Source organism: Lynx rufus, unplaced genomic scaffold (genome assembly GCF_022079265.1).
Source record: "Lynx rufus isolate CCGP_SWC_20201006 ecotype Redwood Valley unplaced genomic scaffold, mLynRuf1.p SCAF_8, whole genome shotgun sequence".
NCBI lineage: Eukaryota > Metazoa > Chordata > Mammalia > Carnivora > Felidae > Lynx > Lynx rufus.
In genome coordinates, this window is record NW_025814896.1 from 29484999 (window position 1) to 29512858 (window position 27860).

Here is a 27860-nt window from a genome sequence, read left to right on the forward strand (position 1 = left end):
TCTGCAAAATGAGCCATAGAAACCTGAGCTCCAAAGTCCGTTAGAAAGATCCTACAAGTTGACACGTGTAAGACACATGTAAGTCAAGCACGGTGCTACAGGCTCAGAAATAACAGATATGATCACAGGCGTGGACGAGATCAAACATCCTGGAGGGGCGCCTGGGTGGCTCAGTCGGTTAAGCGTCCGACTTTGGCTCAGGTCATGAGCTCATGGTTCAAGGGTTCAAGCCCCGTGTCAGGCTCTGTGCTGACAGCTCACAGCCTGGGGCCTGCTTCGCATTCTGTGTCTCCCTCTCTCTGCCCCTCCCCCACTCATTCTCTGTCTCAAAAATAAACAGACATTAAAAGAAAATTTAAGATCAAAAATTTATGAACTCAGTGATCTTCCTTGGATGCTTTTCATTCTTCTGTGTGTGTGGAAATATTGTTCATATGTGTAACTCATTACCAAAGACTGTTGCAGGGGTTCTTTCCACATCTGAGAAAAGGGCCAAGGAATTCCTGGAAGTCTTTCAAATTCAGTGTGAGGGTTTTCCATTCTAGAAATGAGTGTAGAGTGCCGCCATCTTGAGGTTGTTTCATGCAATTTCCTTTCCTGAAGTTCTCCCTACGCGCTGGAATTTAAAAAGCATCTTCCATTTCCATAGGTCCCCAGTAGTGTCGAAGGGAGTGAAAATTCTGGGCTAACTTACACCAAAATGACACAGTGAGCCACAGCCTGGGCTAAATAAAAGCGGAATAGATGTTATAGAGTATGATTCTTCCCAGTGAATGGACAGTTCTATCTACAGGGAGAAAGAAAAGGCTCCAGGTGCCACATGGCTTTAAAGCTTGAACCTGGGGTGCCGGGGTGGCTCGGTCAGTTAAGCGTCCGACTTTGGATCAGGTCATGATCTTGCGGTTTGTGGGTTTGAGCCCTGCGTTGGGACTCTGTGGTTGGAGCCTGGAGCCTGCTTTGGATTCTGGGTCTCCCTCTCTCTCACTGCCCCTCCCCTGCTGGTTCTTTCTCAAAAATAAACTTTAAAAAAAAAAAAAAAGCTTGAACCTGGAACATGCCCGGGCAACCAGTACTCTTGTTCCATCCTATAGCTCGTTTTGTTTCAAACATTTCTTTTTTTTAATGTTTATTTATTTTTGAGAGAGGGAGACACGGAGGGCGAGTGGGGAAGGGGCAGAGAGAGAGAGACCCAGAATCCGAAGCAGGCTCCGGGCTCTGAGCTGTCAGCACAGAGCCCGATGCAGGGCTCTAACCCACGAGCCGTGAGAGCCGAAGTCCAAGTCAGAAGCTTAATCTGCAGAGACCCCATCCGGATCTCTAAACGACCCACACATTCTTCTCTTAACTACCTAAAACCTCTTCTGGCTGTAAAGTCTTCCCCAGGAACTTCCCCAGGAAGTTGTCTACCGGTCAGCCTCCCACACTATTGCACTAAAGCCCTTGGTGATGCTCCACTCCTGGGATTATAAAGTCTCCGAGGTCAGAGGTCACAGGTTAGCCTCACGTCACCATTGTATCTCTGCTGGATGCCACCTCTTCCCTGAGGGCCTGGGTAAAACAACGCAACCTTCTGTATTGTTGCATTACACATTTACTTGATTTTTTTTTTATTTCCTTCTAGAATGTAAACTCTGCCATGGCAGTGACTTGGTTTCTTTACTACGGTCTCCTCAGCACCTAGAAAGATACCTAGCATGCTATAGGGACAAAAAAACCTTTTTTCCCGTGTTTTTGTTGTTGTTTTTTTTTTTGAGAGTGACTGAGTGGGGGGGGGGGGGGCGGTGAGAATCCCAAGCAGGCTCCATGCTCAACGGGCTCGATTCCACAACCCTGGGATCATGACCTGAGCCAAAATCAAGAGACAGATGCTCAACCAACTGAGCCACCCAAGTGCCCTAAAATCTTTTTTTTTTTTGGATGAATAGAAGAATTCACTGATGCTGTCGCTTCTTGAATACCCAGATTCCTCATCCTGACCCCTGAACATCCTCACTCCTCCTCTGCGAAAAGACGTCGGATCGTACAGCGTCCGAGGTGCCTGCTAGCTTGAAACCTACCTATATCCTCAAAGACTAGCCCAAAAAAGACTGGCTGAATTCAGTTGTTTCGTTTGGCTTCTGAGATGAATGGAGGTAGCTTTGGGCTCGCTTCTCTGCTCCCTCCCCCCACCACTTGCCACCAGCCCATCTTCCTGTCTGTAAGGTGTCTGCACGCTGAAAGAAATCACCTGGGCCTAATACAGGGCGCCCGGGGGGCCCAGTTGGTGAAGCGTCTGACTCTTGATCTCAGCTTGGGTCTTGATCTCTGGGTCGTGAGTTCAAGCCCGATGTTGGGTTCTACACTGGAGAAGGAAAGAAGAAGGGAGGGAAGGAAGGGGAGTCCCCTGGGCCTCATGCGTGTAAGGATGCCAGAGGTCAGGACCACATCAGGATCTACAAGACTGAGCTGAAATGATACAATCAGGGTAGTAAATCTGAGGTTAGGAAGTTCACCGGCTTATGGCACCCCCCATTTTTGCAACAGCATTTTGCCTCCTTATCCAAAAAGTAAGCAACAGCCCTCACAGCGCATAACTGGATGCTACCGGGCAGCGATGAGTAGTCGAAGTTTTTCAAAGAAAAAGCGGAGGAAATACCACTTAGAAAGCAGCAACAGGAAGCGGGGAGGACATCAACCTTTATCACCAATCCAAATAACATGTGGGTCCTCACAGCATCCATAAAAGAAACCAGAATACATTTGGAATTGAATTGCGATGAAAATGTTGCACACCAAAAACGCGTAGACTACAGTGAAAGCAGTACTTTGGAGGGAATGCAGAATCAAAAAGAAAGGTTTACATTAATGAGCCAAATGAACCCACGTTTGCTGACTGATTCATGGTTATGGCTGCTTGGCAAATCATCCCCAAATTTAGTGGCTTTGAGCCACAAGGTCATTTCTCACAATTCTGCGGGTAGATGGGGCTCCAACAGGTGGTTCTTCTGCTGGCCTTGTGTGGGGTTGCTTGTGTGGCGGCAGTCAGACGGTGGCTGGGGCGGGAACACACACAATGGCTTTATCTACCTTCTTGACGGGGACAGCTGGAAGGCTGGGCTCGGTTGAGCTGCTCAGAAAGCTGGACCTGTCCGTGAAGTCAGGGCCTTTCCTTCTCTACGAGGTCTCGCAAGCAGAGTAGCTGAATTTCTCATTAGGCGACTCAAGGCTCCGAAGAACGCAAAAGGCTGAGGCTTTGCCCTGGCACAGTATCACTGCTACCACATTCTATTGGCTAAAATGAATGAATCACAGGCCCAGCCTGGTTCCTCGTGGGAGGACTACACGAGGACCTAATGCCAGGAGGGATGGATCACTGGTGGTCATCTTCGGAGACGAGCTACCACAAGGAGCTCCTGAGACACCAAGCCCTTAATCTTTCCTTTACTTCACGCTACAGTGAGCACCTACAAACAGAATGTGATTGGATTCTCTGCCTTAGGAAGACCATTCTGGCAGTGGCGAGGAAGATGGCTTAGAGAAGGGGAAGCCAGAGGTTTTGCCACTTTGGTGGCCAAGAACTGAACCTAGGTAGGGATGAACCCAGCCCAAAGGGAAGGAAGATATGGTCTTTGATATCACATGCTGCAGAGATGCCCATCGAGGTCAGGATCATGACGTATCAATGAGACAACTTAGTTAAAGAGGTGGAGGTGAGCGGCCCCTGGGTGGCTCAGTTGTTTGAGTGTCCAACTTCAGCTCAGGTCACGATCTCATGGTTCGTGAGTTCGAGCCTTGCACCAGGCTCACTGCTGTCCGTGATGCGCCCACTTCGGATCCTCTGTCCCCCTCTCTCTCTACCCCTCCCCTGCTCGCACTCTTTCTCTCTCAAAAATAAATAAATCAAATAAGAAGCAAGGGCGCCTAGGTGGTTCAGTCAGTTAAGCGTCTGACTTCGGCTCAGGTCACGATCCCGCAGTTGGTGAGCTGGAGCCCCGCATCAGGCTCTGTGCACAGAGCCCGGAGCCTGCTTCAGATTCTGTGTCTCCCTCTCTTTCTGCACCTTCCCAGTTCACACTGTCTCTCTCCGTCTCAAAACTAAATAAAAATAAAAATTAAAAAAAATTGTTTGATTTAAAAAGCAAAGAGGTGGAAGTGAGGAAGCCAAAAGAATAGTGTTAGTGGTTACACCACATCCCATCTAATCGTGTGTGTATTTCATCAGTTGAAGTGCTATTCTCTTCCGCCATTTCTGTAAGTTAGCCAAGGGCTCTACCACAGTTCCTTTATAACCAGACAGCTCAAATCTACGGTTAACTTTCAGCTCGGTGACTCGCAGGCCTCTTGAATTTAATCCACAGAAATGTATGTTTATGTATATATACCCACACTATAAATTTGCATGTGTGCATATGGATTTTACATACATACATACATATTTCTACGTATGCTTAGCTGAAGCAAACGTCTTACAGATCAATCCTCTATGTGACCTATTATTATGTCCTATTCTCTTTCTTCCGATTTTTTTTATTTATTTATTTTGAGAAGAGAGAGAGTGTGCACAAGCAGGGGAGGGGCAGAGAAAAAGAGAGAGAGAGAGAATCCTAAGCAGGCTCTGCACTATCAGCACAGGGCCCAGTGTGGGGCTCCATTCTATGCACCATGAGATCTTGACCTGAGCTGAAATCAAGAGTTGGATGCTTAACCAACTGAGCCACCCAGTGCCCCACATCCTATTTTTCTAATGCTGGCCAAGAATGTCTAAATTAATTCTGCAATCCATTGATGCATTCTGACTTTACCTTGAAAACCCCTACTTTAGCAGGTAAGCACCTGTAACCCCAGGAATATTTAGGATTAAGTACAGAAATAATGAAAAAAATCAGTCATAGCATTAATATTTTCTGTTACATTTTGGAAACATCTACTTAATTTGGTATTTATAATTTAAGAGAATTTAACATAGTGATGTACGTAACAGATTAATTTTGCAATTCCACTTTAAAATGTGAAAGAGTGGGGCACCTGGGTGGCTCCTTTGGCTGAGCATCTGACTCTGGATTCTGGCTCAGGTTACCATCCACCGCCAACGGTCCAGCGTTGTGGGATCAAGCCCTGCCTCGGGCTCTCCACTGAGTGTGGAGCTTGCATAAGATTATCTCTCTCACCCTCTGCCCCTCTCCCCTATTCACGCTCTCTAAAAAAAAAAAAAATTTTTTTTTAATGTGAAAGAGTAACTGATTCAGATTCATGACTGTACAAGAATATATGTAATAAGAATTTAATCACATTTTAAGCAATATTGAGATTATGAGATTTTAAGGTTCCTCCTATTTTTAAGAGTGAGCTCAGTACTTGGATTTTGTTTACCAAGGAAGTGAATTGCCTAAGAAGAAAATATGTTCAATTTATAAATGCGCTTTAGTTATGGGGATATATGGAATAAAAATCCCCTTAAAATGATTTTTTTTAATTTGCCAGCATATTTACTACTTTAGGATAACCAGGTTTGGGGTTTATAGCTCTAATATTCATTACTAAAGCAAAGGGAATTTCAAAAGTCACCAGATTGCCCAGAACCCCGTCCTAGAGGGCCTGGAAGCAGCTCCCATTCACCTGGAACTGGGCGTTCAACGGGGCGAGCAACACGTGGCCCTACCAAAGGAACTGGTTCTGCTTCAGCAGGGGAACCAGAAGCCAACCAAGGAACAGGTGAGACTGTCATTCGTTTCTACTGTATCGCCTGCCACCCTCATTTTTTAAAGTAATAAACAAAATACAACCGAAAAGCTCGAAGCGGGCCACGAAAAGCCGTTTCCTCCGGGTCTGTGCCATCGCGCCCCAGGCCCCACTTCCATCCGCGGGAGCAGGGTGGTCCCCGAGTGGGAGGCGGGGACGAAGGGGTCCCGGGAGGCGTGGGGAGCAGGGAGGGGTCCAGGGCTCTAGATCACCCGCGTTGCGGAAAGCGGGCTCGGCAACAAGTTTCCGCGTGGGAATAGTCGCCGCGGCCCGCACGGAATCTCCCGCCCGGCCTCTGCCATCCACAATTCCTATGATGAAGACCTGGGGCTGGAATATTATCTGGGAAAGCGCCTTCCCAAACTGCTTTGCGGCCTGCTGGCCGGGCCGCATCCCGCGCGTCCCCGGCAACCGCGCCAACCCGCGCCGCAGCGGAGGCCGCACGGCAGCCCGCGCGCACGCGCTCCCAACTCCCGCCCTCCGGGCGATACCACCGCGGCGCACCCCTCCGAAGGCCCGCAAAGGTATCGTCCCCGGTCTCTGATTGGCCGGCGGCGCGGAGGCGTGGCTTCCGGAGCCCGGTTCCGCGCGCCGGAGCCCACTCGCCGCATTGCGAGCCGGGCCAGGAGCGGGCGCCATGGTGAGGAGTGGTAGCGGGTGCGGGTGAGGCGAAGGCCGAGGTTTGGGCCTGAGTTCGGGAGGGAGCCCGGGCCGGGGCGGGAGTGTGCCCTGGGAGCGGGGCCGGGTGAACTCGGGAACCGCGCTGACGCTCGCGCCCCGGCTCCCGTTCCAGGTGCTGCTGCACGTGCTGTTCGAGCACGCGGTCGGCTACGCGCTGCTGGCGCTGAAGGAGGTGGAGGAAATCAGCCTGCTGCTGCCGCAGGTGGGTGGAAGCGGTGGGCTTGCCGGCAGCGCCACAGCTCCTGGGGCCGCCGGGCCCCGGCATGCACCGCGCGCTCCCACGTGGCCGGTCGCGCTTTGGGGGGTTGCGCTGGGCCTGAAAGCTCCCGACCTGGCGGTGGGTGGGTGTGTGTGGGGGGGGTCCTTACCTGCGTTCGTAATTAGTGTCGCGTTAGAAGCACTTGCAAGTAAGCCCCCCGGCTTGCACCTCGTACGATGAAGCCGACCGGGATTCAGGGCCTATTCTCGGCTCGTTTTCAAAGCGTTCGGTTGGTTCTTAAACATGCGTGCAGGGCTGAGAACCGCTGCTTTAGTGCGCCCTAGAGGCAAGAGCCAGGGAAGAAAACCGCTCATCCTGTTTCTTCCCCAAGGTGGAAGAGTGCGTGCTCAACCTGGGCAAGTTCCACAATATCGTTCGTCTCGTGGCCTTTTGTCCCTTTGCCTCGTCCCAGGTTGCCTTGGAAAATGCCAACGCTGTGTCTGAAGGTGAGTCGGCCACCACCAAGTATTTTACGGAGATAAGTCGATGTGATTTCTTTGTGGGCCTTCTAGAGATAATGCTCCATAGGTGAAATCCGGTAGGGAGGCATGGTTTGATGGTAAAGGTGGTTCTCTGGTAATTGTCGAAGTGCTTGGAAAAGGCGGTTTTGATACAGAAGAGCCAAGAAAAAAAGATTATTCCAGAAGGCAAATCCGGCACTAAATGCTTATTTACACAGCGCCCTAGGGTGTGTTGGAGGCTTCAATTATATATTGCACACGCTTGCAATTGGACCTGAGTCCTGTTCCTTCCATGGCTGATGCGGGCTTTGCGGTGATGACGTGAATCTGTCAATCCCCTGAGTGCAATCACTGATGTCTCCATGTCTCTGAGCAAAGCCTGAAGCAAGGAAGGATCTAGGTGTGCCATCCCAGCATGCCCTGTGGGACCAACATAGGATAAGTCTATCACTTAATCAGCATTTAGGGTGACAGGATCCCTTTTATGAGTTAAGCATTCTTCAGTATGTTAGTGGAAGCTCTCTGTTCTCTGCCCTGAGGTGTTGTTCACGAGGACCTCCGCCTGCTCTTGGAGACACACCTGCCATCCAAAAAGAAGAAAGTACTCTTGGGGGTTGGAGACCCCAAGATTGGTGCTGCTATACAAGAAGAGTTAGGGTACAACTGCCAGACTGGAGGCGTGATAGCTGAGATCCTGCGAGGTGGGACTGCTGTTAACATTCACTACATTCGAGGGGGGATCTGGAAACTTAACAGGGTGCTTAGCTTAAGGTTGCTTCTGGGAAGCCCTTCTGCTTGGCTGGTGCCCGTGAGTGCAGAGGTTGGCTTAGAACCTTCCCTTGCTCACAGTCTCGCTCTCCTCCAGGGGTTCGTCTGCACTTCCACAACCTGGTGAAGGGTCTGACAGATCTGTCTGCTTGTAAAGCCCAGTTGGGGCTGGGACACAGCTATTCCCGTGCCAAAGTTAAGTTTAACGTGAACCGGGTAGACAATATGATTATCCAATCCATTAGTCTCCTGGACCAGCTGGATAAGGACATCAATACTTTCTCCATGCGTGTCAGGTAAAGAGCCTGAGCAACCCCTGAGAAGGGGGTCTTTGGCCTGTGGTTTAACTAATTTGAATGCTGAAGTCAGGACTGGCTCCTGCCGGCAGAACCGCATGGGGTGGGGCTGAGCCTCCTGGTGCTTACCACAGGCTGTGTTCTTACACTGACTGTACAGAAAGAGGAGGCAGAGTAAATCCACCCATATACACCCCAGCCCAGGTGCTTTGCCTGGTCTGTATTGTGAATGGGGGGACACGGAGTTGACGTTTTGAATCTGACTTGTTTCCTGTTCTTCAGGCAAAGAATGGAAATGGAGAGGGTTGGGGCTATAGCTTTGAGACCTGGCAGCTGGGCAGGGAGTGATTGTGCTGGCTTTTTGCAGGGAGTGGTACGGGTATCACTTTCCTGAGCTGGTGAAGATCATCAATGACAATGCCACATACTGCCGCCTCGCTCAGTTCATTGGAAACCGAAGGGAGCTGAATGAAGACAAGCTGGAGAAGCTGGAAGAGCTGACAATGGATGGAGCCAAGGCGAAGGCTATTCTGGATGCCTCGCGGTCCTCCATGGGTCAGTACAGCTTAGTGGCCAGAATAAGTTTGGGGCTGTGAATATCTGGTCTTGCATTCATTCTTGGTGCCCCTTAGGCATGGACATATCAGCCATCGACTTGATAAACATCGAGAGCTTCTCCAGTCGTGTGGTGTCTTTGTCAGAGTACCGCCAGAGCCTACATACTTACCTGCGATCCAAGATGAGCCAAGTAGCCCCCAGCCTATCAGCGCTAATTGGGGAAGCGGTACGTCATGGGGAACACAGCATGGGGTTGAGGACTATTACAACAGAGGTCCATACTGCTGTATTATTTTCTGACCCATTGTTAATCTTCCCCAGTTGCACTTGACGACGGGTGAAGCGGAATTATGCAGTTGGTAGAGTGGCAATTCCAGCTTCTCTAATTCCTTGAATCCTTTTCTAGGTAGGTGCACGTCTCATTGCTCATGCTGGCAGCCTCACCAACCTGGCCAAGTATCCAGCGTCCACAGTGCAGATCCTTGGGGCTGAAAAGGCCCTGTTCAGGTACCAGTGAGGGCACCTGCCCACACACCGGTGCCACTTGCGGTGCCCACTGCTTGTTTGGGGATCACGGTGATGGCTGACCAGGGCTCCCTGACCTATACAGACCTCTGCTATGGGGTGATGGCCAGTCCTGGTGTCTGAGTGATTCCCAGGGCCCAGCAAAGGGACCAGATTTCCAGGTCAGCGACATTGGATGCCTTCCCTCTGCCTCTGGGAGCTGTGGGTTGGCGTGAGGTGGGGGTGTAGAGACCCAGTCCAGCCTAAGGCTCACTTTGGAGACTGGGGGAGCACGGGAGGGGAGGAGCTGCCTCGGCTGGTGGGGTTGAGATTTCTGATCTTAAACTCCCCACTAAATATTCTTCTCCCAGAGCCCTGAAGACAAGGGGTAACACCCCAAAATATGGACTCATTTTCCACTCCACCTTCATTGGCCGAGCAGCTGCCAAGAACAAAGGCCGCATCTCCCGATACCTGGCAAACAAATGCAGTATTGCCTCACGAATTGATTGCTTCTCTGGTATGGGTGGGGGGGTTGGAGGAGAAGGGGCTGGGAGGAGGGGAGGCTGACTACCTAGCAGCTTCTACAATGATGGCAATATTTTTCGTCAACAGCAGTTCACCTAGTGAGTGTTGATACCTTGGGTCTGAGTGAAGCTGAGGGTAGAGGGAAAACGGTGGGGAGTAGCTGGCCCTTTAGGAGCTGACAGGCTTTGTTTACCCACACGCACACACACACACATCCAGAGGTGCCCACAAGTGTATTTGGGGAGAAGCTTCGAGAGCAAGTTGAGGAGCGGCTGTCCTTCTATGAGACAGGAGAGATTCCACGAAAGAATCTGGATGTCATGAAGGAGGCGATGGTTCAGGTCAGTTTGGGCTTTGCTGGGTGGGGGAAGGACCACCAGAGCTGGCTGTTGGAGGTGATGAACTGGCTAAGCCTGACTTTGTAGAGTGGAGGCAAAAAAACTGATTTAATGAGCCTGATCCAATGAAGCTGGAAAGGAGGCCTAGAGAACCTGCAGTCTTCAGGGCCTTTTCAGCACTTTTCTTTGGCCAGGCAGAGGAAGCGGCTGCTGAGATGGCCAGGAAGCTGGAGAAGCAGGAGAAGAAACGCTTGAAGAAGGAGAAGAAACGGCTGGCCGCCCTTGCCCTCGCGTCTTCGGAAAACAGCAGTAGTACCCCGGAGGAGTGTGAGGTCAGTGGGCAGGCCAACCCTCAGCCCAGGGTGAAGGCCCCGGGTGTAGGGTTCTTGACAGCAGAACAGGATGTGCTACCTCACATCATGGTCTCGAGTCCAGGCTTTTGGACTAAAATCAGGACCTGAAACATCTCAAACTACCTCTTGATTCTATAGGAAGGAGATAGGTGCTGAGAGAACTGGCTCAGGAGCCCAGAGAGCTGGTTGTAACACACCCGGTCCCTGGGCAAGTGTTCTGTCCTCGGCTGCCTCCCAGGAGTCCTCAGCCGGGGGTAGTGTGAATTCCTGCTCTGCGTGTTCTCAGCCGTGTTGTCCGGAGGTGGTAGCATTTCATAGTGGGGCTTGGGGCAGGGAGGTCTCCATGATGTGTGCTAGGTTAGGGTCCTCCCCAGGATTTTCATGCAGCGCCCAGTTGGTCAAGTAGTCTTTCAGGGTCCCCTTTGGAACATGGCATGATGGTTCTATTGTGTGTTTTTCTATACCTATTTCATGGGCTTAGCAACATATCCTCCTTAAGTGGGAGTCCCCTTGGGGATGGGTTTGCAGCATCTTCCCTATAGTTAGAAATCCTTTCCGAAACACTGGGCGATTTTCACACCATTTCCACCAGTTTCTCTGCCCTATTTAGTTGCTGGAATTTTCAGAGGTGCGCATGTTCATACGATGGAAGATAGTTTCATGCCCATTTTTCTCTTTAGGAGATAAGTGAGAGACCCAAGAAGAAGAAAAAGCAAAAGCCCCAGGAGACTCCTCAGGAGAATGGAATGGAAGACCCATCGGTTTCTGTCTCTAAACCCAAGAAAAAGAAATCTTTTTCCAAGGAGGAGCTGGTTAGTAGTGATCTTGAAGAGACCGCTGGCAGCGGAAGTCTTCCTAAGAGGAAGAAATCTTTCCCCAAAGAGGAACCAGTTAGTGATGCCGAAGAGGCAGCAAACAGGAGCATCCCTAAGAAAAAGAGGAAATTCTCTTCCAAGGAGGAGCCACTCAGCAGTGGACCAGAAGAGGCTGTTGGCAGCAAGAGCAGCAGCTCCAAGAAAAAGAAAAAGCTCCAGAAGTTCTCCCAGGAAGATTAGAGCGGACATTTTCCTGGTGGGGCATAACCCACATGGCATTTCCCAACCCATCCCTTATATCCCAATAAAAACAAATTCACAGGAGTCCGTATAATTTGTTTTATTGAACACCTTACATGGCTATGGGTGTGGATGGGACCTACTGGTGAGGCAGAGCACCAATGACCGCCTCAGTGAAGTCTTGGCAGGTGGCATAGCCACCCATGTCAGAAGTTCGAACCTGTAGGGGAGAATGGTCATCATCCCTGTGGCCTAGGCCCCATCCCTAGGCGGCCCCCTACCCCCACCTAGTAATACACGGGTCCCTAAGGAAGCCAGCCCCAGGACAACCTAGGCTCTGCCCAGATGATTATGGTCTAAAAGGTTTAAGAGCTCTTCTCTGGTCCACTGTACTGAAGGGAGGTGTAGGTAGTATGGTCCTTGTGAGGTTGGAGGGAATAAAGGGGTTTAGCCCCCGTGGGGGTGCAGGTGGCCGATGACAGACTTGATGAAGTCGGTTGTGGTACTGTAGCCGCCCATGTCTCGAGTCCGCACCTACAGCCACCACCGGCAAAAGCCGTGGGGAAGAAGAGAAGAGAGCCCATGAAGGGGGGATAGGGCAGTGTGATGGGCATGGAATCCAAGAAGGAATGACAAGGCCAGAAAGAAGATGCAATGCAGCAGAATCGCAAGGAGGTGGCCAGGTTTGGAAGAGCATGGGCTCCCCCACTCCTGTCTGGGCCAGAGCCACTATCAGAGCTATGCTGCAGCCTGAGCAGGATGGGAGGGAGGCTGAGCGTGAAGTGAGATGGGAGATGCAAGTCCTGGAGGACTTCAGACCACGTGGGAGGACGGAAGGCAGGGGAATGCAGATGAGGAAGGGCTTGCAGGTGTGGAGAAGCAGACACCTGTGCCTCATCCTGCCTGCTATCTCCCTCTGCTCCTCTGGCCCCCACACCCTCCCCCAGACAGCAGCCACAAAAGAGCCGATGGAGGGAGCAGGAAAGAGGGCATAGCAGACAGTAACCAAGAGGCAAAGGAGACCCAGAGGATGAAACAGCCAGGAGAAGGAAGGTGAGGAACAGCCCTGAGAGCTGCAGGGGAAGATCAGAGCGCAGAAGATGTTCTGGGGACCTGGAGGGAAAGGAGGCCCCGATTCAGGTTCCCCAAAGAGGAGTGCTGAGGCCCTGAAACCCACAGCCTTTCTGACTCACCTTGCCAACTTTGATCACCTTCTTCACGGCATCTGCAATCATGTTGGAGTGATACTCAAGACTGTCAATGTAGACAGGAAGAAACTGAGATTCTCCCCACATCATCCCCCTGATTTCCCCACCTGTGCTCCCCCTTAAAACACCCAGCCTCCTGCCCCAACCCACCAACACCTACTTGAGATGCCGCAACATGTTGGAAGCTGACAGCAGCATGGCTGTGGGGTTGGCTATGTTCCTGCCCACTGCCTGGGCAAATGGGTGCCGGGCGCCCTGTGGAGAGAGGGCAGGCCAGAGTCACTAGGAGCAGATGTGACGCAGAGGCTGAGGTCAGGGAAGGGCGTTGAGGAAGAGAGCTCAGGTCAGACACCCAGGGTAGAAGCATACGGCAGTGGGGGGAAGAACACACCAGGGTCACTGAGGAGGGGGATGCATCGGAGGGCAGTTGTCAAGGGACCTGAAGTCAGAAGCCAGGCATGCAGAGAGGGCCGGGCGAAGAGAAGAGGTGACCTCACGTACCGTCTCAAAGACCGCATACTCTGCGCTATAGCTCTCACCAGGGACCACACCAGCTCCCCCAACCAAGCCGGCAGCCAGATTGTCAATAATGTTCCCGTAGAGATTGGGCATCACCAGCACATCAAACTGGTAAGGATTCTGCACCAGCTAGGAGGCAAAATGGCGGCATGGAGAAGTTCTGCTCCGTGCCCATCCCGGGCACTCTGAGGGTGGAGACACGGGGAGGACATTACCTGCATGCAGCAGTTGTCTATGATCATTGTCTCAAACTTGATTTTGGGGTACAGTTCAGCAACTTCCTCACAGCACTGCAGGAACAACCCATCCCCAAGTTTCCTGTCCGTGGGCCAAAGGGAACAGACTCAATCAAGAAAGTGCAAGGGGCTACCTTCTCAGGGGCTCCTATCCCATGCAAAGACATGTCCCTCACATGATGTTGGCCTTGTGAACAGCCGTGACCTTGCCCCGCCCCTTCTTGGTGGCATAGTCAAAGGCAAACTTGGCAATCCGCTGAGATTTGGTTCGGGTGACGATCTTCAAGCACTCAATCACACCCCTCGCACTCTGGATAAGAAAAGAAAAATAGCCAGGTGACCCTGAAAACAAGGGAAGGAGCCATGCCGCTCTCTCCCTTCACCCCTGCCCTCCCCAGTTTCCAGGGCCTCACCTCGTGTTCCAGTGAGCTGTACTCCCCTTCTGTCTGCTCTCGAATGATCACGAGATCTAGATTGTTGTGTCGAGTCTTGTACCCAGGAAGCGATTTCACGTGGACTACATTGGCAAACAAGTCCAACTTACGCCTGAGGGTGGGGCAGAGCCATCAGCACTCTGCCTGGTGCCCCAGGACTCCTCTGACCCACGGCCCCCGCCACCTACCTCAGTCGCATATCGTAGGAGGCCAGTTCTCCCTTATACTCCATCGGGGTATGGATCTTTCCTGTGTAAACACAGGGGGAGGGGGAGGGCACAGGCTAAGACCAAGGGAACCCAGATCAGTGTCCAACCCTCTCAGTGACATGATGCAACCCAGACTCTCCTCTCCCACTCCCAAATCACTGATTCTTTTTTTTTTTTTTTTTTAATGTTTTTTTCAACGTTTATTTATTTTTGGGACAGAGAGAGACAGAGCATGAACGGGGGAGGGGCAGAGAGAGAGGGAGACACAGAATCGGAAACAGGCTCCAGGCTCCGAGCCATCAGCCCAGAGCCTGACGCGGGGCTCGAACTTACGGACCGTGAGATTGTGACCTGGCTGAAGTCGGACGCTTAACCGACTGCGCCACCCAGGCGCCCCCCAAATCACTGATTCTTAAATGCCTCTGGAGACAAAGGTCTATTTGACATTTTTTCAACCAATACTTATTGAATACTGACCATGTATCAGGTACTAGGGATATCAACCAAAAAACACAATACACAATTCCTGTCCTCAAAACGTAAACAAGACATCGGGAAAGACGAATAATATGAAAGACACGATAAGTACCACAGGAGAGGTATTAATGTCGTACACAGAAGCACAGAATAGAAATTCTCTCTCGTAATATCAAGAAATTTATGAAAACAGCTGGCACTACAGCCAAATCTTAGGTTAAGTGGGTACAGGTTGAATAGTGAGCCCACAAGAAATGTCCATGCCCTAACCCTCAGAACCTGTAAATGTGACCTTATTTGGGAAAACGGTGTTTATAGACATAATTAAGGATCTAGAGATGAAATCATTTTGAACTAGGGTGGGCCCAAAATCCAGTGTCAAGTCTTTATACAGGAAACAAAAGAGAAACAGATACACAGACACAGAGGGAGAAAAGCTGTTCGAAAAATGAGGCAGAAATTGCAGCGATGCATCTACAAGCTAAGAAACACCAAGGAACACCAAGAGCCACCAGCAGCTGGAAGAGGCAAGGAATGATTCTCCCCTAAGCCTTCAGAGGAAGCCTGGCCAACACCTTAATTTTGGGAATCTAGCCTCCAGAACTGTAAGAGAACATATTTGTTACTTTAAGACACTAACTTTCAGGTAATTTCTACAGTAGCCCTAGGAAACTATAGTAGGGTAAGTGAGGACTATTCTAACAGCATCAAAGGAAGAACATTCCGGGCAGAAGTAACAACGTAAATCAAGATAGTATTTGAAAACTAACAGTCCAGTGTGCCCCAAGCACAGAACAAGTGGTACGGAAATGAAGGCAGAAAAGCTGAAAGTCAGCTTACGAAGAACTTACTCTCCCACGCTAAGGCAGGGTCTGGCAAAGCCATGTCGGTCTTTCCAAAAGAACAGATGCAGAAGACAGATTGTAGGGGCAGAACTGGAAGCCAAAAAAAACTCTAATGGGGAGATTAAAGCAGGGAAGGAGGGGGGGAAGACAGAAGAAAAGAGGCAGCTAGAAGTGGCATTCAAGAAACACAATTAACAAGATTTGATGACCCGTGATATAGCCCCCTGACATACTTCAAACCCTTGAAACCCTCCTGCACAGGCAGCTCACATGATCTCTCAACTCCTGGGTCCCAAACAGTAAGAAACAAATGGCCACCACAAAATAGTGATGGGAGCCTGGGGGACTTAAGGTGTTAGTATGTGCCAAAAGAAGCTTAAAGAACGTTTGCTCGTGCGATTTTAAAAGGCATATGGGTGGAATAGCAAGGGGGCACACGTACCAATGATGGCCACCTTGTTCTCCTTCATGGAACTCAACACCTGCTCCAGCTTCTCCTCAGATGCCATATTCTGCACCTCGCTCAGGTGATGCTCCTGGAACTCCACTGGGACAGAGGCAGCCTTCAGGGACAGGTCCCCAAAATCTCTGGGTCACGATGGGGTAAGTCCTTTCCAACCCGCCCCATAGTGTGTGCTGGCTGATTCCCCGACGTCACTCACCTTGAACACCTCCTTGACAGCGTGCATCAGTTCAGGCCCCACGCCGTCGCCTGGCAGCATGGTCACGGGAAAGGCGCCCTCCAGCCTCATGTCCTCAGCCTGCCAGCGGGACCATCAGAGCCACAGCTGGGGTGGGAGCACTGGTCCCGGGGAGCGGGGGACGAGGGGACAGGCGCGTGGACAGACCGGAGCCGGACTTTCCCTTACCTGGCTTCGAGAGGCGGCGTGCGCCACGGCAGAGGTACACAGGTTCCTCCATGTCCCGGAATTCGGGGCGGCGACCAGCGCCTGCGACAGACACGCACACGCCCGTGAGGTCGGGTACGGGGGTCCCACACCCCGAATACTTCAGTGAGCCTGGTACACACCCGCCGCACCCCCACCCGCCCCCGGCACGACCTGACCCCAGGCCTCACCCGGGTCAGCCAGCGGACACCGCTGAGAGCCGCCATATCCTCCGCAAGAAGTCGCGGGGGAAGTGACGTCAGAAGCCCGCGCGGGTGCGACCCCGATTTCCGGTCTGTTGTAGGGCAGTGGGCGAGTCTCCCTTGCCCGGACCAACGCTGGCTGGCCTCTGTTTTCCTTCTGCCCTTGACTCTTCTGCTTATCCTTTGCCGTGGAGCGTGAAGGGACACACACACACTTTGCTGCTTTGTTTTAGGGCTCCATATTTAATTTATGTTGAAACTAACACTAAAGGAGAATATGAGATTTCATGCTTAGGGAACGAGTGCCGGAGTTTAACGGGGTGAGAAACAATACTGAGGAATCTGTCCTTTCTTAATGTTTTTGCCTCTATGCCATGGTAATTCTTTTAAGCAATACGCACTGAATATTCCGTATGTCAGGCACTAAAAACATTAATGAACACAACACAGTCCTTGGGGGAAGGTTGTGTGTCTGGTTTCTCCGGCAGTCTCCTAGCCTGCCCAGTTACTCTGTGTTAATCACATTTCCTCGTTGTTTCTTCCTATGTGGTCTTGTTCTTTGCTCTGACAGTTGTTTCCCTAAAAGTGTGTCCCAGGCCTCGACTACCCTGGGCAGAACCATTAGTTGGAGACAGAAATTATCTCAAGCATGTAAGTGTGATCAAAGCGGAATTTTGAACTGATTTTCTTAAGATTTTATTTTAAAGTAATCTCTACACCCAATGGAAGGCTCAAACTCACAACCCTCAAGATCATGAATTAAAGGCTCTACTGACTGAGCCAAGCAGGTGCTCCCAGACTGCTTTTTTTGTAATTTTTTAATGTTTATTTGTTTTTGAGAGAGAGAGAGCGTGAGCAGGGGAGGGATAGCGAGAAGGAGACACAGAATCCAAAGTAGGCTCCAGGCTGTCAGCACAGAGCCCGACAGGGGGCTCAAACCCACAAACCATGAGATTATCTGAACTGAAGTCCCTATGCTTAACCAACTGAGCCACCCAGGTGCCCCCATATTGATTTTTTAAATTCCATTCACATGCTGCTTTCAGATGACCTGCCTAAAAACCAAAGGACACAGGAGGATTTTGCCTAAACCGATATTCTAGCAGTGTGGTTTTGGATCACCTGTCCCAAGTGGACCAGTGGCACTTGTTTTTTGTTTTTAATTTTTTTTTTTAACATTTGAGAGAGACAGAGCACGAGTTGGGGAGGGGCGGGGGGGGGGGGGCGGACGACACAGAATCTGACGCAGGCTCCAGGCTCTGAGCTGTTAGCACAGAGCCTGACGCTGGGCTCAAACTCACAGACCGCAAGATCATGACCTGAGCCGAAGTTGGCCGCCCAACCAACTGAGCCACCCAGGCGCCCCAGCAGCACTTGTTAAAGATGCAGACTTAGGAGTTCTACCCCAGACTTGCAGAATTTGAATCTCAAGGCCGGGGCACCAGAAAATACATTTTTAACAAGCACCCCCAGATGATACACGCTGAAAGTTAAATACTAGCTCTCTGTAATTTATATACTTCATCCATCAAAAAAAGGTGCAGGGCATTCTGGCAGCCGAAGGGAGGGAATGTAGTCTTCTAATTTTTTTTTAAATGTTTACTTATTTTTGAGAGAGAGAGAGAGCGCGAGCGGGGAAGAGAGAAAGGGAGAAACAGAATCCAAATGAAGCAAGCTCCAGACTCTGAGCTGTCAGCACAGACCCGGATGCGGAGCTCAGACCCCCAAACCACAAGATCACGACCTAAGCTGAAGTCGGACACTTGACCAACTGAGCCACCCAGGTGCCCAGGGGAATGTAGTCATTCTATTCTTAGGGACCAAGTACAGGCTTTGTGCTTCCTTCTCTGCATTCCTTTAGACAGCGCAATCTCTACAGTCGTGGGATGAAAAGATTTATAGATTTTTAAAGATTAAGTAGGAACCTTGAGCAAATGACAAGTGCTGTGTAAATATAAGGCTGTTATAAATTTATAGTTAATATAATTAATGTACACTATTAATGTAATGTACTCCTCCATCCCCATTCATATATTTCCGTGAAACAAATCAAACCAGAGAGCATCATCACATTGTTCCCATAGACTCCTTAGTCCCACCTTCCACACTGCTATTGCCATCCACCACTTTTCTCCTCCAGATATTACTCTTCCTGATGAAGTGAGAGATTTACTTTTCTTAGAAATCTATATCCTCTTACTTGAGGAAATTTAAGGTGGAAAAGAAGAGGGATGTGCCATCTTGATCCTATCTCTGGTAATAACCTAATTTTTATTCCCCCAAAATGTTAATTTTCTTTTCTTTTCTTTTCTTTTTTCCTTTTTTTTTTTTTTTTTTGAGGGGGCAGAGAGAGAGAATCCCAAGCGTTGAGCAGGGAGCTGGATGTCGGGCTTGATCTCACGACACTGAGATCATGACCTGAGCTGAAATCAAGAGTCAGATGCTCAACCAACTGAGCCCCCCCACCCCCTCCCCCAAAATACTAATTTATCTTGAAGATAACTACGTTATTTTCATCCCTAAATTCTGCCCAGCCTGACATTCAAGCAATATCTGCTAACTGATGTGACACCCTGTAGCTACCCACAGGGTGACTCCAATTGACTCAAGCCCAGAAGATGAGACCATCATTGTCTGGAGGCCATTGCGTCTTCCCTAGGAGCTTGGTGAGTTCTCCTGGCCTTCAAGTCCCCAAGGAAGTCATCTCTCACTGATACTGCCTGACAACAGGGAAGTTTAGTCAGGACCCTTGAAAAGTTCCTCAATCAGTCTCTTGGGCAGGGGAGAGAGGTTAAACCATCTGTTTAACTGTTAAGTTAAACAAAGCATGTAGTGCGAGGCTGAGTGAATTGAATGTCAGTTTCCTAGGCCTAGAAATCCTCTAGTACGGAGGTCCTAAGCTGGGGTCCACAGAGCCTGTAGGTGTCCACGAATACAAATCAGTATCATGAACTTCGATGGGGAAAATCCAAAAATCACATCTTTGTTCTTACTAACCTCCAACTGAAATTTAGCATTTCCTTTCACTATGAAGGTAGAATGAAATTTTAGTTCTGCCTCTAGTACCCTTGACTTTGTTACTAATAAAGATTATATTTCACTCCGCATTTCACTTAGGCCCTGCGTGGCCTAACCCCCCAGGCATCTCTCTGGCTCTTGGAGGCTCCTCTTGTCCATAGACAACCCACCAGAGAAGGGGGTAACTGTGAGCACTTAACAACTAACATCTGAAGCAGTTGGGGAAGTGGATACACCCGCTGACAGAAGATCTGAACCGGGCAGCTCCTACCCTGTGGAGGTGAGGTGAACATGGCATGCTGGGACACAGTGAGGAGAGCAGGCATGTTTGAGGAGGTGATGTAGAGTGAGGAGTGGTGAGTAAAACTGACACAAGTCTTAGGGCTGAGACAAATAGGAATGTATGGGCAATACCAAGGACCCTGTTGGGATGGCAATGTAAATTTATCATGGTATGGTACAATTGTGTGCGATTTCACGGAGAAAACTAATTCTTGGGTTCATCCAAAAATATTTTTTGGCCAGAGAGAGGTACAAGGGGGTTGAGGGTGTTGGCAACATGGAGTCCAGGGGGAAGAAAAGACAGAAGCTAATGGATAAGCAGGTGAGGAGAGGATCAAAGATCCCAAGATATTCTAAGAGTAGTGCTCGTGGGAGTCACTGAGCAGTAAGTTGGAAGGGAAGGAGGGATTCTCCACCAGCAATAATGAAGCAATAATGAACTGGGAATAATGAAGTCCCAGACGGGGCTGTCAGAGCGGGTGCCAGAGAGAGCTCAAGATGACTCCTACAGAAGAGGACTCAGACCCACAATTATTGGGCGAGTCATCAGTGTCCCCATGGGAGTCACCCATGATAGCGTCATCAGCTGAGGCAGGGGAAGGGCGAGGATTCAGGTGCCGGAACCTTCCCCTGAGAGCCGGAGAGACCAGGACGCCAGTCATGTCAGAAATGAGAAAGGTGGTGTCAGTGACTAGCAAGAACCCTCAGAAAGTAGGGCTGCTTTTTTCTGTGAGAGAAACAGAGAGAGCCAGTGGGGGAGGGGCGGAGAGAAAGGGGGGAAAGAATCCCAAGCGGGCTCGGCACTCAGCAGGAGCTCACCCGAGGGGCTTAATTTCAAGACTATGAGACCATGACCTGAGCCAAAATCAAGAGTCGGACACTCAACCAACCGAGCCACCCAGGCACTACGCTTGGATATTTTTAATTAGTAAATTATTACATTCCTTTTAAAAAATATTATAAATTATAAAGAAGGCCAGAGTTTCTTAGCACCCCAGCCCCCAATCCACCTGCCCTATCTCCAGGGGCAGGTTCTCACCTCCTTCGAAACCTTTTTCCTGTGCATGTACAGCACCCAGAGTATATAGTATTGTTTTTAGTGGATGGGTGTGCACTTTAGAAGAAATAGTTTCATGCTCTATATACTTACTGTCCAATAATGCACTTTTTTTCACTCAATACTATGTCTTAGAAATCTCGGGGCGCCTGGGTGGCTCAGTCAGTTAAGCGGCCGACTTCGGCTCAGGTCATGATCTCGCGGTCCGTGAGTTCGAGCCCCGCGTCAGGCTCTGTGCTGACAGCTCAGAGCCTGGAGCCTGTTTCCGATTCTGTGTCTCCCTCTCTCTGACCCTCCCCCGTTCATGCTCTGTCTCTCTCTGTCTCAAAAATAAATAAACGTTAAAAAAAAAATTTAAAGAAATCTAAGATACCATGTTTTAGAAAACAAGCAGACTCGTTTTGTTTTGCTGCACGGTATTGTATAATGTCTGTTTACTAAATTTATCGAGCCTTTCTCAAGTTGATGGATATTTAGGTGGTTTCTAGTTTGGGCCATTACCAGCAATATTGCTGCGTAAATCTGATTTTCTTGGTACACATGATAAACATTACAGAGTGCCCCCAAAGCATCTGTACTCATGTATATGTTACAGGTTGTGAATATGTTCTGCCGTGATAAACAGAAAACTCATTAAACAAATAAGGGTTTGGGGTCTTTTCCCCTCATTTCTGAATTTAAGGAGTCACTGGGGTTGGTTTAACTGCTTGGTGACACCCCCTGAGACCCCAGCTTTCTGACTTTTCAGTCTGCTAACCTTAGCGTGTTGTATGAGAACCTCATCCTTGGTGCCTCATAATCACCATATGGCTGCTGCAGCTCTAGACGTCACTTCTGCATTCAGCTGGGAAGGGGAAGAAAGAAGAGGCCCAGCCACATCTGCTCTTTCTAACCAGAAATGTAAAAGCTTTCGCAGAAACCCTCTCAGCAGATTTCCACTTAGGAATCACAGGTCAGAACTAGGTCCGTGACCACTCCGACTGCAAGGGTGACTGGGAAAGAGGGGAAGAGGTTTGTCCTGATTGGCTTAAGCTAATTCTTCACACCTGGCTGTATTTTGCTCTCACCTGGGGAGCTGCTAAAAAATGCCTGTATTTGGATGCCACTGCCAGATGTTTGAGGTAGCAGTGTGGGATGGGGCCCCTACTGGTGTTTTTCACAAGCTCCCTGGATGATTCTAAAAGTTGACCAGAGTTGAGAACCAGTGGCTTACCTTAATCATGACCCTTCACCTGGGACCGGGCAGGTGTATCAGTTAGGATGAGATTCAGGTGCAAGGAACAATGTACAACATAATCGCGGCCCAGATAAGGGAAGGGTTTATTTCCCACTCACATAGAAGTCCAGTGACAGTGGGTTCGGGGCTGGGTTGGCCCTCTGCGGTCAGAGGCTCTGACTCCATTATCTTGTTGCCCCTCCTTGGAAGGCCTTCATTCCCAAGTTCATTCAACACCTAGGACAGTTATTCCGGCAAGAAGGAGGAGAGCAGAGGCCCCCAGCAGATTAGTGACACTCCCCGAGGTGTCCACACTCCATTTCTGCTCACAAGCTGTGTGACACAGAAACATGACAGTCTTTGTCTTCAAAGCTCTGACTTCCGTTTCAAGTCCTCCCCTAAAGATGAGAAATATATTCTCCAATTCGTTTCTTATCTGAGAGAAAGTTTATTGTTCTGATTTACTGAAACTTAAAATATTCCATCAAATTTTCCAAGAAAATCCACGTAGCAGAAATATTTGGGGGCGCCTGGCTGGCTCAGTCAGTAGAGCATGTGACTTGATCTCAGGGTTGTGAGTTCAAGCCCCATGTTGGGTGTAGAGATTACTTAAAAACAAAATATTTTAGGGGCGCCTGGGTGGCGCAGTCGGTTAAGCGTCCGACTTCAGCCAGGTCACGATCTCGCGGTCCGTGAGTTCGAGCCCCGCGTCAGGCTCTGGGCTGATGGCTCGGAGCCTGGAGCCTGTTTCCGATTCTGTGTCTCCCTCTCTCTCTGCCCCTCCCCCGTTCATGCTCTGTCTCTCTCTGTCCCAAAAATAAATAAACGTTGAAAAACAAAATATTTTTAAAAATATATTCAATACTGTCCGCTTCTTCAAGAGATCTCAAATAAGTTTTTATTTTTGAGAGAGAGAGAGAGGGAGAAAGTATGTGTGTGGGGGGGGGGCAGAAGGAGAGAGAGAGAGAGAGAGAATATCGTAAGTAGACTCCACACTAAGCATGCAGCCTGATGCAGGGCTCAATCCCATGACCCTGGGATCATGACCTGAGCTGAAATCAAGAGTCGGTCACTCAACCAACTGAGCCACCCAGGTGCCCCTCAAATAGATTTTAAAAGACCAAAGAATATATACACACACACTATGCTATGCCACTTAAATCACTCTACCTCGTACACTTGGAGAATTCGAGTATAGAAAAATCTAGTGCTGAGGTTCTGTTGTAGCCTTCCTCCCAACATGTCTGCATAGGTATTTACGGTTAAGTGTGAATATCACTCTGAGGTTCCAAGTCACTTCATGAATCAATACCATTTCAATTTCAGGCCAAAGGGAGCATATTACACATGACTGTCTTCAGTGTGCGTGTGCCTCTGTGCGTGCGTGTGTGTGTGTGTGTGTGTGTGTGTGTGTGTGTAGGGGACAGGTATGTGCCAAGGTAAGGCTGCCTGAACCACACTGGCAATGAATGTTAGAAGTCTGCCATTGTTGGTAATACAGAAACATACAGTCTTTAAGTTCAAAGTGTTCATGGGGATTTCCTCGTCATTTTATCTGTTTAAGTCTCATTCAGAAATTTAGCTTCCTGCTCCCAAGGCCAAACACCTTGGCTACTTCATACCGAAGACCTTGGTGGGCCAGTCCACTCTGCCCAAGGGGGGTTTCGAGCAGGAGAGTGCCACTGTTCCCATGAAGCACTCCTGCGGGCCTGTGTTCAGGAGCTGCAGGTTGATGCACTGGCTCGGGCTGTCCCCCCACAGTGGGGGCAGACCCTGCTTCCACCCGAAGCGTTTTTCCAGTGAGACTCTGTAAGTCGGTTTGGTTTCATATTTCTGTTTCACCATGGAAGGCAGCCAGCCCTGTATTCGTTACACCAAAAATCCTAGTAACAACACCTCAGTTGTAAAAGGTCCACCCTACTCTCGCCTTTGGATTTTCCAGAAGCAATACTCCACCTTGCTTGCTGGCATTTGTACACATGTTAAGATGAACATGCACAGGCAGGGCCCAGCGGGGATAATCCTTGGGTGAGTGTGATTTCCGGGTCAGACCCATTTAACTGTATTTTCCCCGGAGTAAGGACTTTATCTGATGTTGGAACTGGATATGGTTCCAAGGGAGCCTTGATGGTGGCAAGTATGAACTCCATGTGGCTTTTGATAACATTTTTCGGACACTTGCCTTCAGACTTTGCTTCATAGTAAGCTACTATTTCATCAGTTGCAACCAGATTGCACTTTTTGCCAATTTTCTGGATATGAGCCACTCCTTCATCCATGATTGACTGGTCAGGGGTGACGCCCAAAAGAACCAAAGCCTGGGCAGCCAAGTGTACAAACCGCGTCGTCCTGCCTGTTGTCTGATCAAAGGCGTACAGGAGACCAATGTCCCCTTCATTTGGTTCATGCCTTCTCCAACAACGGTCCCCCTCTCCTGGAAGCACTCCGGCTCCTCCCCCCTCGGCTGCTTGATGGACACATCACAGCCTTGAAGGCTCCCTTCAGAGGCTTCCCCGAGGACCACGGATCAGGATCTGCCCTGAGGCAAAACCCGTACGTGTATTCTGTCTGTGGGCAGCATAACTTTTCCAGCACTGAGCTCCTCAGTGATATACTTCTCCAAAGACTTGATCTCGTTAAGAGCTCTTGATCCTGGGGTGCCTGAGTGGCTCAGTCAGTTGAGCATCTGACTCTTGGTTCGGATCAAGTCATGCTGTCAGGGTCAGGTGGTGGGAACAGCCCCAAGTTGGGCTCCGTGCTGTGCATTGAGCCTGCATGGGATATTCTCTCTCTCTCTCTCTCCCTAGCTCTTTCTCTCTCCCTCTCTCTCTCTCTCTCTTCCCCCACCTTCTCTGTCCCTCCCCTGCTTGTGATCTATCTCTAAAGTAAATTGAATGAATGAATAAATAAATAAATAAATAAATAAATAAATAAATAAATAAAAAGAGCTTCTGGATGCTGACAGAGAACCACAATTTTTTTCAAAAGATACTTTATCAGAATGGTTTTGGGGTCTCGAATCACTCGCCGACATTCAATCACAGACCATATCCCAGATACTGTGCCCTCCATTTTCTTGTCAGTCAACTTCTCTCGAACATGGGGGCAGCATGGGGTGGTGGATGCTGAGGGTGTCTGTGTCCTGGACAGAAACAGGGTCAGTCAGCATCTTTAGATTCCGGTACGCCAATTTAGGAAGAAAAGGTGTGTAGGGGCCATCAGTCCGTACAGAGAAATCAGGATACTAAACAAGGTCTCCAGGGGCATAACACGGTCCTCCTCCCCATTTCCACCCTTTAGCCCTCTGTGGTTCATCCTGACATAGCAATTGGTCAGGACATCCAGAAACTTGACCAGACAAAGCATCGCAATATAGAGTCTGTAAGCTGCCATTTTGGTCTCAAAGAGCCCAACAAGCAACTAACCGCATGAAGGACAGGACCTGCCAGTGTGGGGTGTTGGCACCTTCTTTAACCGCGTTCTCATTGTAGAGGAAGTCCATTTCTTCCTCCTCCTGCAGCTTCAGGAAGTTCTGGATGAGGAAGCAATAGGTATTGTACCAAGGGAGGAGCATGTCCTTCAAGACATCATGCACCCCCTCCTCCTTAAAGCAAAGGTTTTCTGTTCTCACCCCAGGGGAGTTAATCAGATACAATCTGAGGACCTAGGCACCACATTTATGGATGATTGAAAGTGGATCCAGATGATTCTTATTCCGTTTGCTCGCTTTTTGGCCTTCATTTGCCAGGATGAGCCCATTCACGATCACATTCCTGAAAGGTGGCTGTCCAAAGAGAGCGGTGGCCAGCACCACCAGAGTGTAAAACCATCCTCCGGTATGGTCAATGTCTTCAGCAAGGAAGTCTGTAGAAAATGTATCCTCAGACTCCCTCTTGTTTTCAAATGGATAATGAACTGGAGCATAGGGCATGCTGCCATTCTTAAACCAACAAACGCTTCAGAGGCGCGACACAACAGTTTTCACAGCAGGAAGGGATGGTCTCTCTGTGGAGATCAGAGATCTTTGCTCCCAATAGCGCTTCAAGTTCTGCCATTGATCCAACGCATGCTGCCTCCTTGAAGTCATCACTGACCCACAGTGGGATAGGGGTGCCCCAGTATCTGTTTCTGGAAATTGCCCAGTCACGTGAACCCTTTAGCCAATTTCCAAGTTGCTTTTCCCATACAAACTCTGGGACCCAGTAACACAGGTCATGGTTCCTCAGCAGCTGGTCCACCCTGGGCTCCACCCACGAGGACCAGCCAGGCACTACTTGGTACATGAGGGGAGTGTCTGACCCCCAGCAGAAAGGGTCCTGGTGAGTGAGGTTGCGGGCAACAAGAAGTCAGCCTTCTTCCTCCAGGGTCCTGATGATATTTTTATCAACCTCCTTCACATACTGTCCTGTGAAACCTGTCACTTCCGCAGTAAAACAGCCTGAAGCATCCACAGGGCAAACAGGAGGAGAGTCTTTTTTGGTTCTTACTTTTTTTCAGTTTATGTATGTTCAGAGAGAGAAAGGGAAAGAGACAGCACGAGTGGGGGAAGGGCAGAGAGAGGGGGAGAGCAAGAATCCCAGGCAGGCTCCCTCCGCAGGATGAACACCAAGCCCGATGCGGGACTCAAACTCATTAACCGTAAGATTATGACCTGTGCCAAAACCAAGAGTCAGACACTCAGCTGACCGAACGCGCCAGGAGGAGAGTCTTTATGAATGATGTTGAAGTCCATGCCGACCTGATAGTCATCAGCACCGAAGTAAGGAGCCTGGTGTACCCCTCCAGTGCCCTCCTCCTCCTGCATAGAGCCATCAGTAAACACAGTGAAAGCACCACCAACCTTACCCCGCACAAAATAGTCAAACAGGGGCCTGTACTTCTCGCCTTTGAGATAGGTACCGGGAAATCTTGCAAGGATCTCATGGTCACTCTCCAACTTATCAAGAGCTGATACCATGGCTTCCATTAAAATGAGTAATTTTCCCCCGAAAACATCTTTAATCTTCACGCACTGCATATCTGGATTAACGCACAGGACAAGGTTACCGGGTAATGTTCAGGAAGTGGTCGTCCAGACAACCAAGGATACGTGTTCATCTTCCTCCCAAAGGAAAGTTACAAAGGTGAAAGGATCTTGAACATCCTTGTATTTCTGGTGAGGCTCAATGTTGGAAAGTAGGGTGTTGCACGCGGTTAGAGAAGGTCATGACTTTCACACCTCTATCCACAAGGCCTTTCTCATAGGGTTGTTTAAAGACCCACCAGACAGATTCCATGAATTATAGATACAGCGTTTTGTAGTCAGTGTCAAAGTCGATCCATCGGCCAAGTCTGATAACTCTGGACTTCCACTTAGTAGAGTATCTCATCACAATTGCTTGGCACTGATGGTTATGCTCTACAATCCTCGTTTTGGCTACATCCCCTGGTCCTCTGATTCCGAATATTTTATCGATATCATATTCCACAGGTAAGCCATGACAGTCCCATCCAAATCTTCTATCAACAGGAAACCCACTCTGGTGAGGATATCTGGTAACCGTATCCTTAATTGTCCCTGCAAGTATATATCCATGGTGAGGCAGTCCAGTTGCAAAAGGAAGCCCATCGTGAAATGTAAATTTTGGCCTATGTTTGATTGCTTTAAGCATGCCTGAAAACAGTTAATTTCAGAACAGTACTGCAAGATTTTTCTCTTCTTCCGCAGGAAAATTCATGTTTCCTGCAACTTGCTGAACCATTTTGTTGCT

At 49.5% G+C, this 27860-nt stretch overlaps 2 protein-coding genes, 5 non-coding genes and 1 pseudogene across 8 annotated transcripts; 6 read left to right on the forward strand and 2 right to left on the reverse strand.

Moving 5' to 3' along the window:
• The first annotated feature begins 6285 nt into the window (after positions 1–6285).
• Positions 6286–11603, forward strand: NOP56 (NOP56 ribonucleoprotein). Its single transcript, XM_047068641.1, has 12 exons — positions 6286–6358; positions 6512–6601; positions 6990–7104; positions 7659–7820; positions 7985–8183; positions 8551–8738; positions 8816–8967; positions 9148–9248; positions 9617–9765; positions 9993–10114; positions 10306–10443; positions 11145–11603. Exons 1-12 carry the CDS (start codon positions 6356–6358, stop codon positions 11517–11519), a joined length of 1794 nt encoding a protein of 597 aa, XP_046924597.1. The 5' UTR covers positions 6286–6355; the 3' UTR covers positions 11520–11603.
• Positions 7428–7495, forward strand: LOC124504495 (small nucleolar RNA SNORD110). Its single transcript, XR_006960468.1, has one exon. It is a non-coding gene; the product is annotated as a small nucleolar RNA SNORD110 (small nucleolar RNA).
• On the forward strand, positions 8296–8426 carry LOC124504485 (small nucleolar RNA SNORA51). Its single transcript, XR_006960458.1, has one exon. It is a non-coding gene; the product is annotated as a small nucleolar RNA SNORA51 (small nucleolar RNA).
• LOC124504493 (small nucleolar RNA SNORD86) lies at positions 9311–9395 on the forward strand. The gene has a single exon (XR_006960466.1). It is a non-coding gene; the product is annotated as a small nucleolar RNA SNORD86 (small nucleolar RNA).
• On the forward strand, positions 9830–9900 carry LOC124504471 (small nucleolar RNA SNORD56). Its single transcript, XR_006960444.1, has one exon. It is a non-coding gene; the product is annotated as a small nucleolar RNA SNORD56 (small nucleolar RNA).
• Positions 10164–10235, forward strand: LOC124504470 (small nucleolar RNA SNORD57). The gene has a single exon (XR_006960443.1). It is a non-coding gene; the product is annotated as a small nucleolar RNA SNORD57 (small nucleolar RNA).
• Position 11604: 1 nt separating the features above from the next.
• Positions 11605–16561, reverse strand: IDH3B (isocitrate dehydrogenase (NAD(+)) 3 non-catalytic subunit beta). Of its 2 annotated transcripts, none has more exons than XM_047068643.1 (12): positions 16526–16561; positions 16317–16397; positions 16110–16208; positions 15890–16010; positions 14105–14165; positions 13896–14028; positions 13659–13792; positions 13462–13564; positions 13229–13375; positions 12888–12982; positions 12713–12773; positions 11605–11739 (listed from the first exon to the last, which is right to left on the reverse strand). In XM_047068643.1, the coding sequence occupies exons 1-12, from the start codon at positions 16559–16561 to the stop codon at positions 11659–11661; spliced, it is 1152 nt and encodes a 383-aa protein (XP_046924599.1). In that variant the 3' UTR covers positions 11605–11658. The 2 variants fall into 2 exon arrangements, with proteins under 2 accessions (XP_046924599.1, XP_046924598.1); XM_047068642.1 differs by having other exon boundaries at positions 11605–12053.
• Positions 16562–23582: 7021 nt separating this feature from the next.
• LOC124504202 (isoleucine--tRNA ligase, cytoplasmic-like) lies at positions 23583–27851 on the reverse strand (annotated as a pseudogene).
• Positions 27852–27860: the final 9 nt, after the last annotated feature.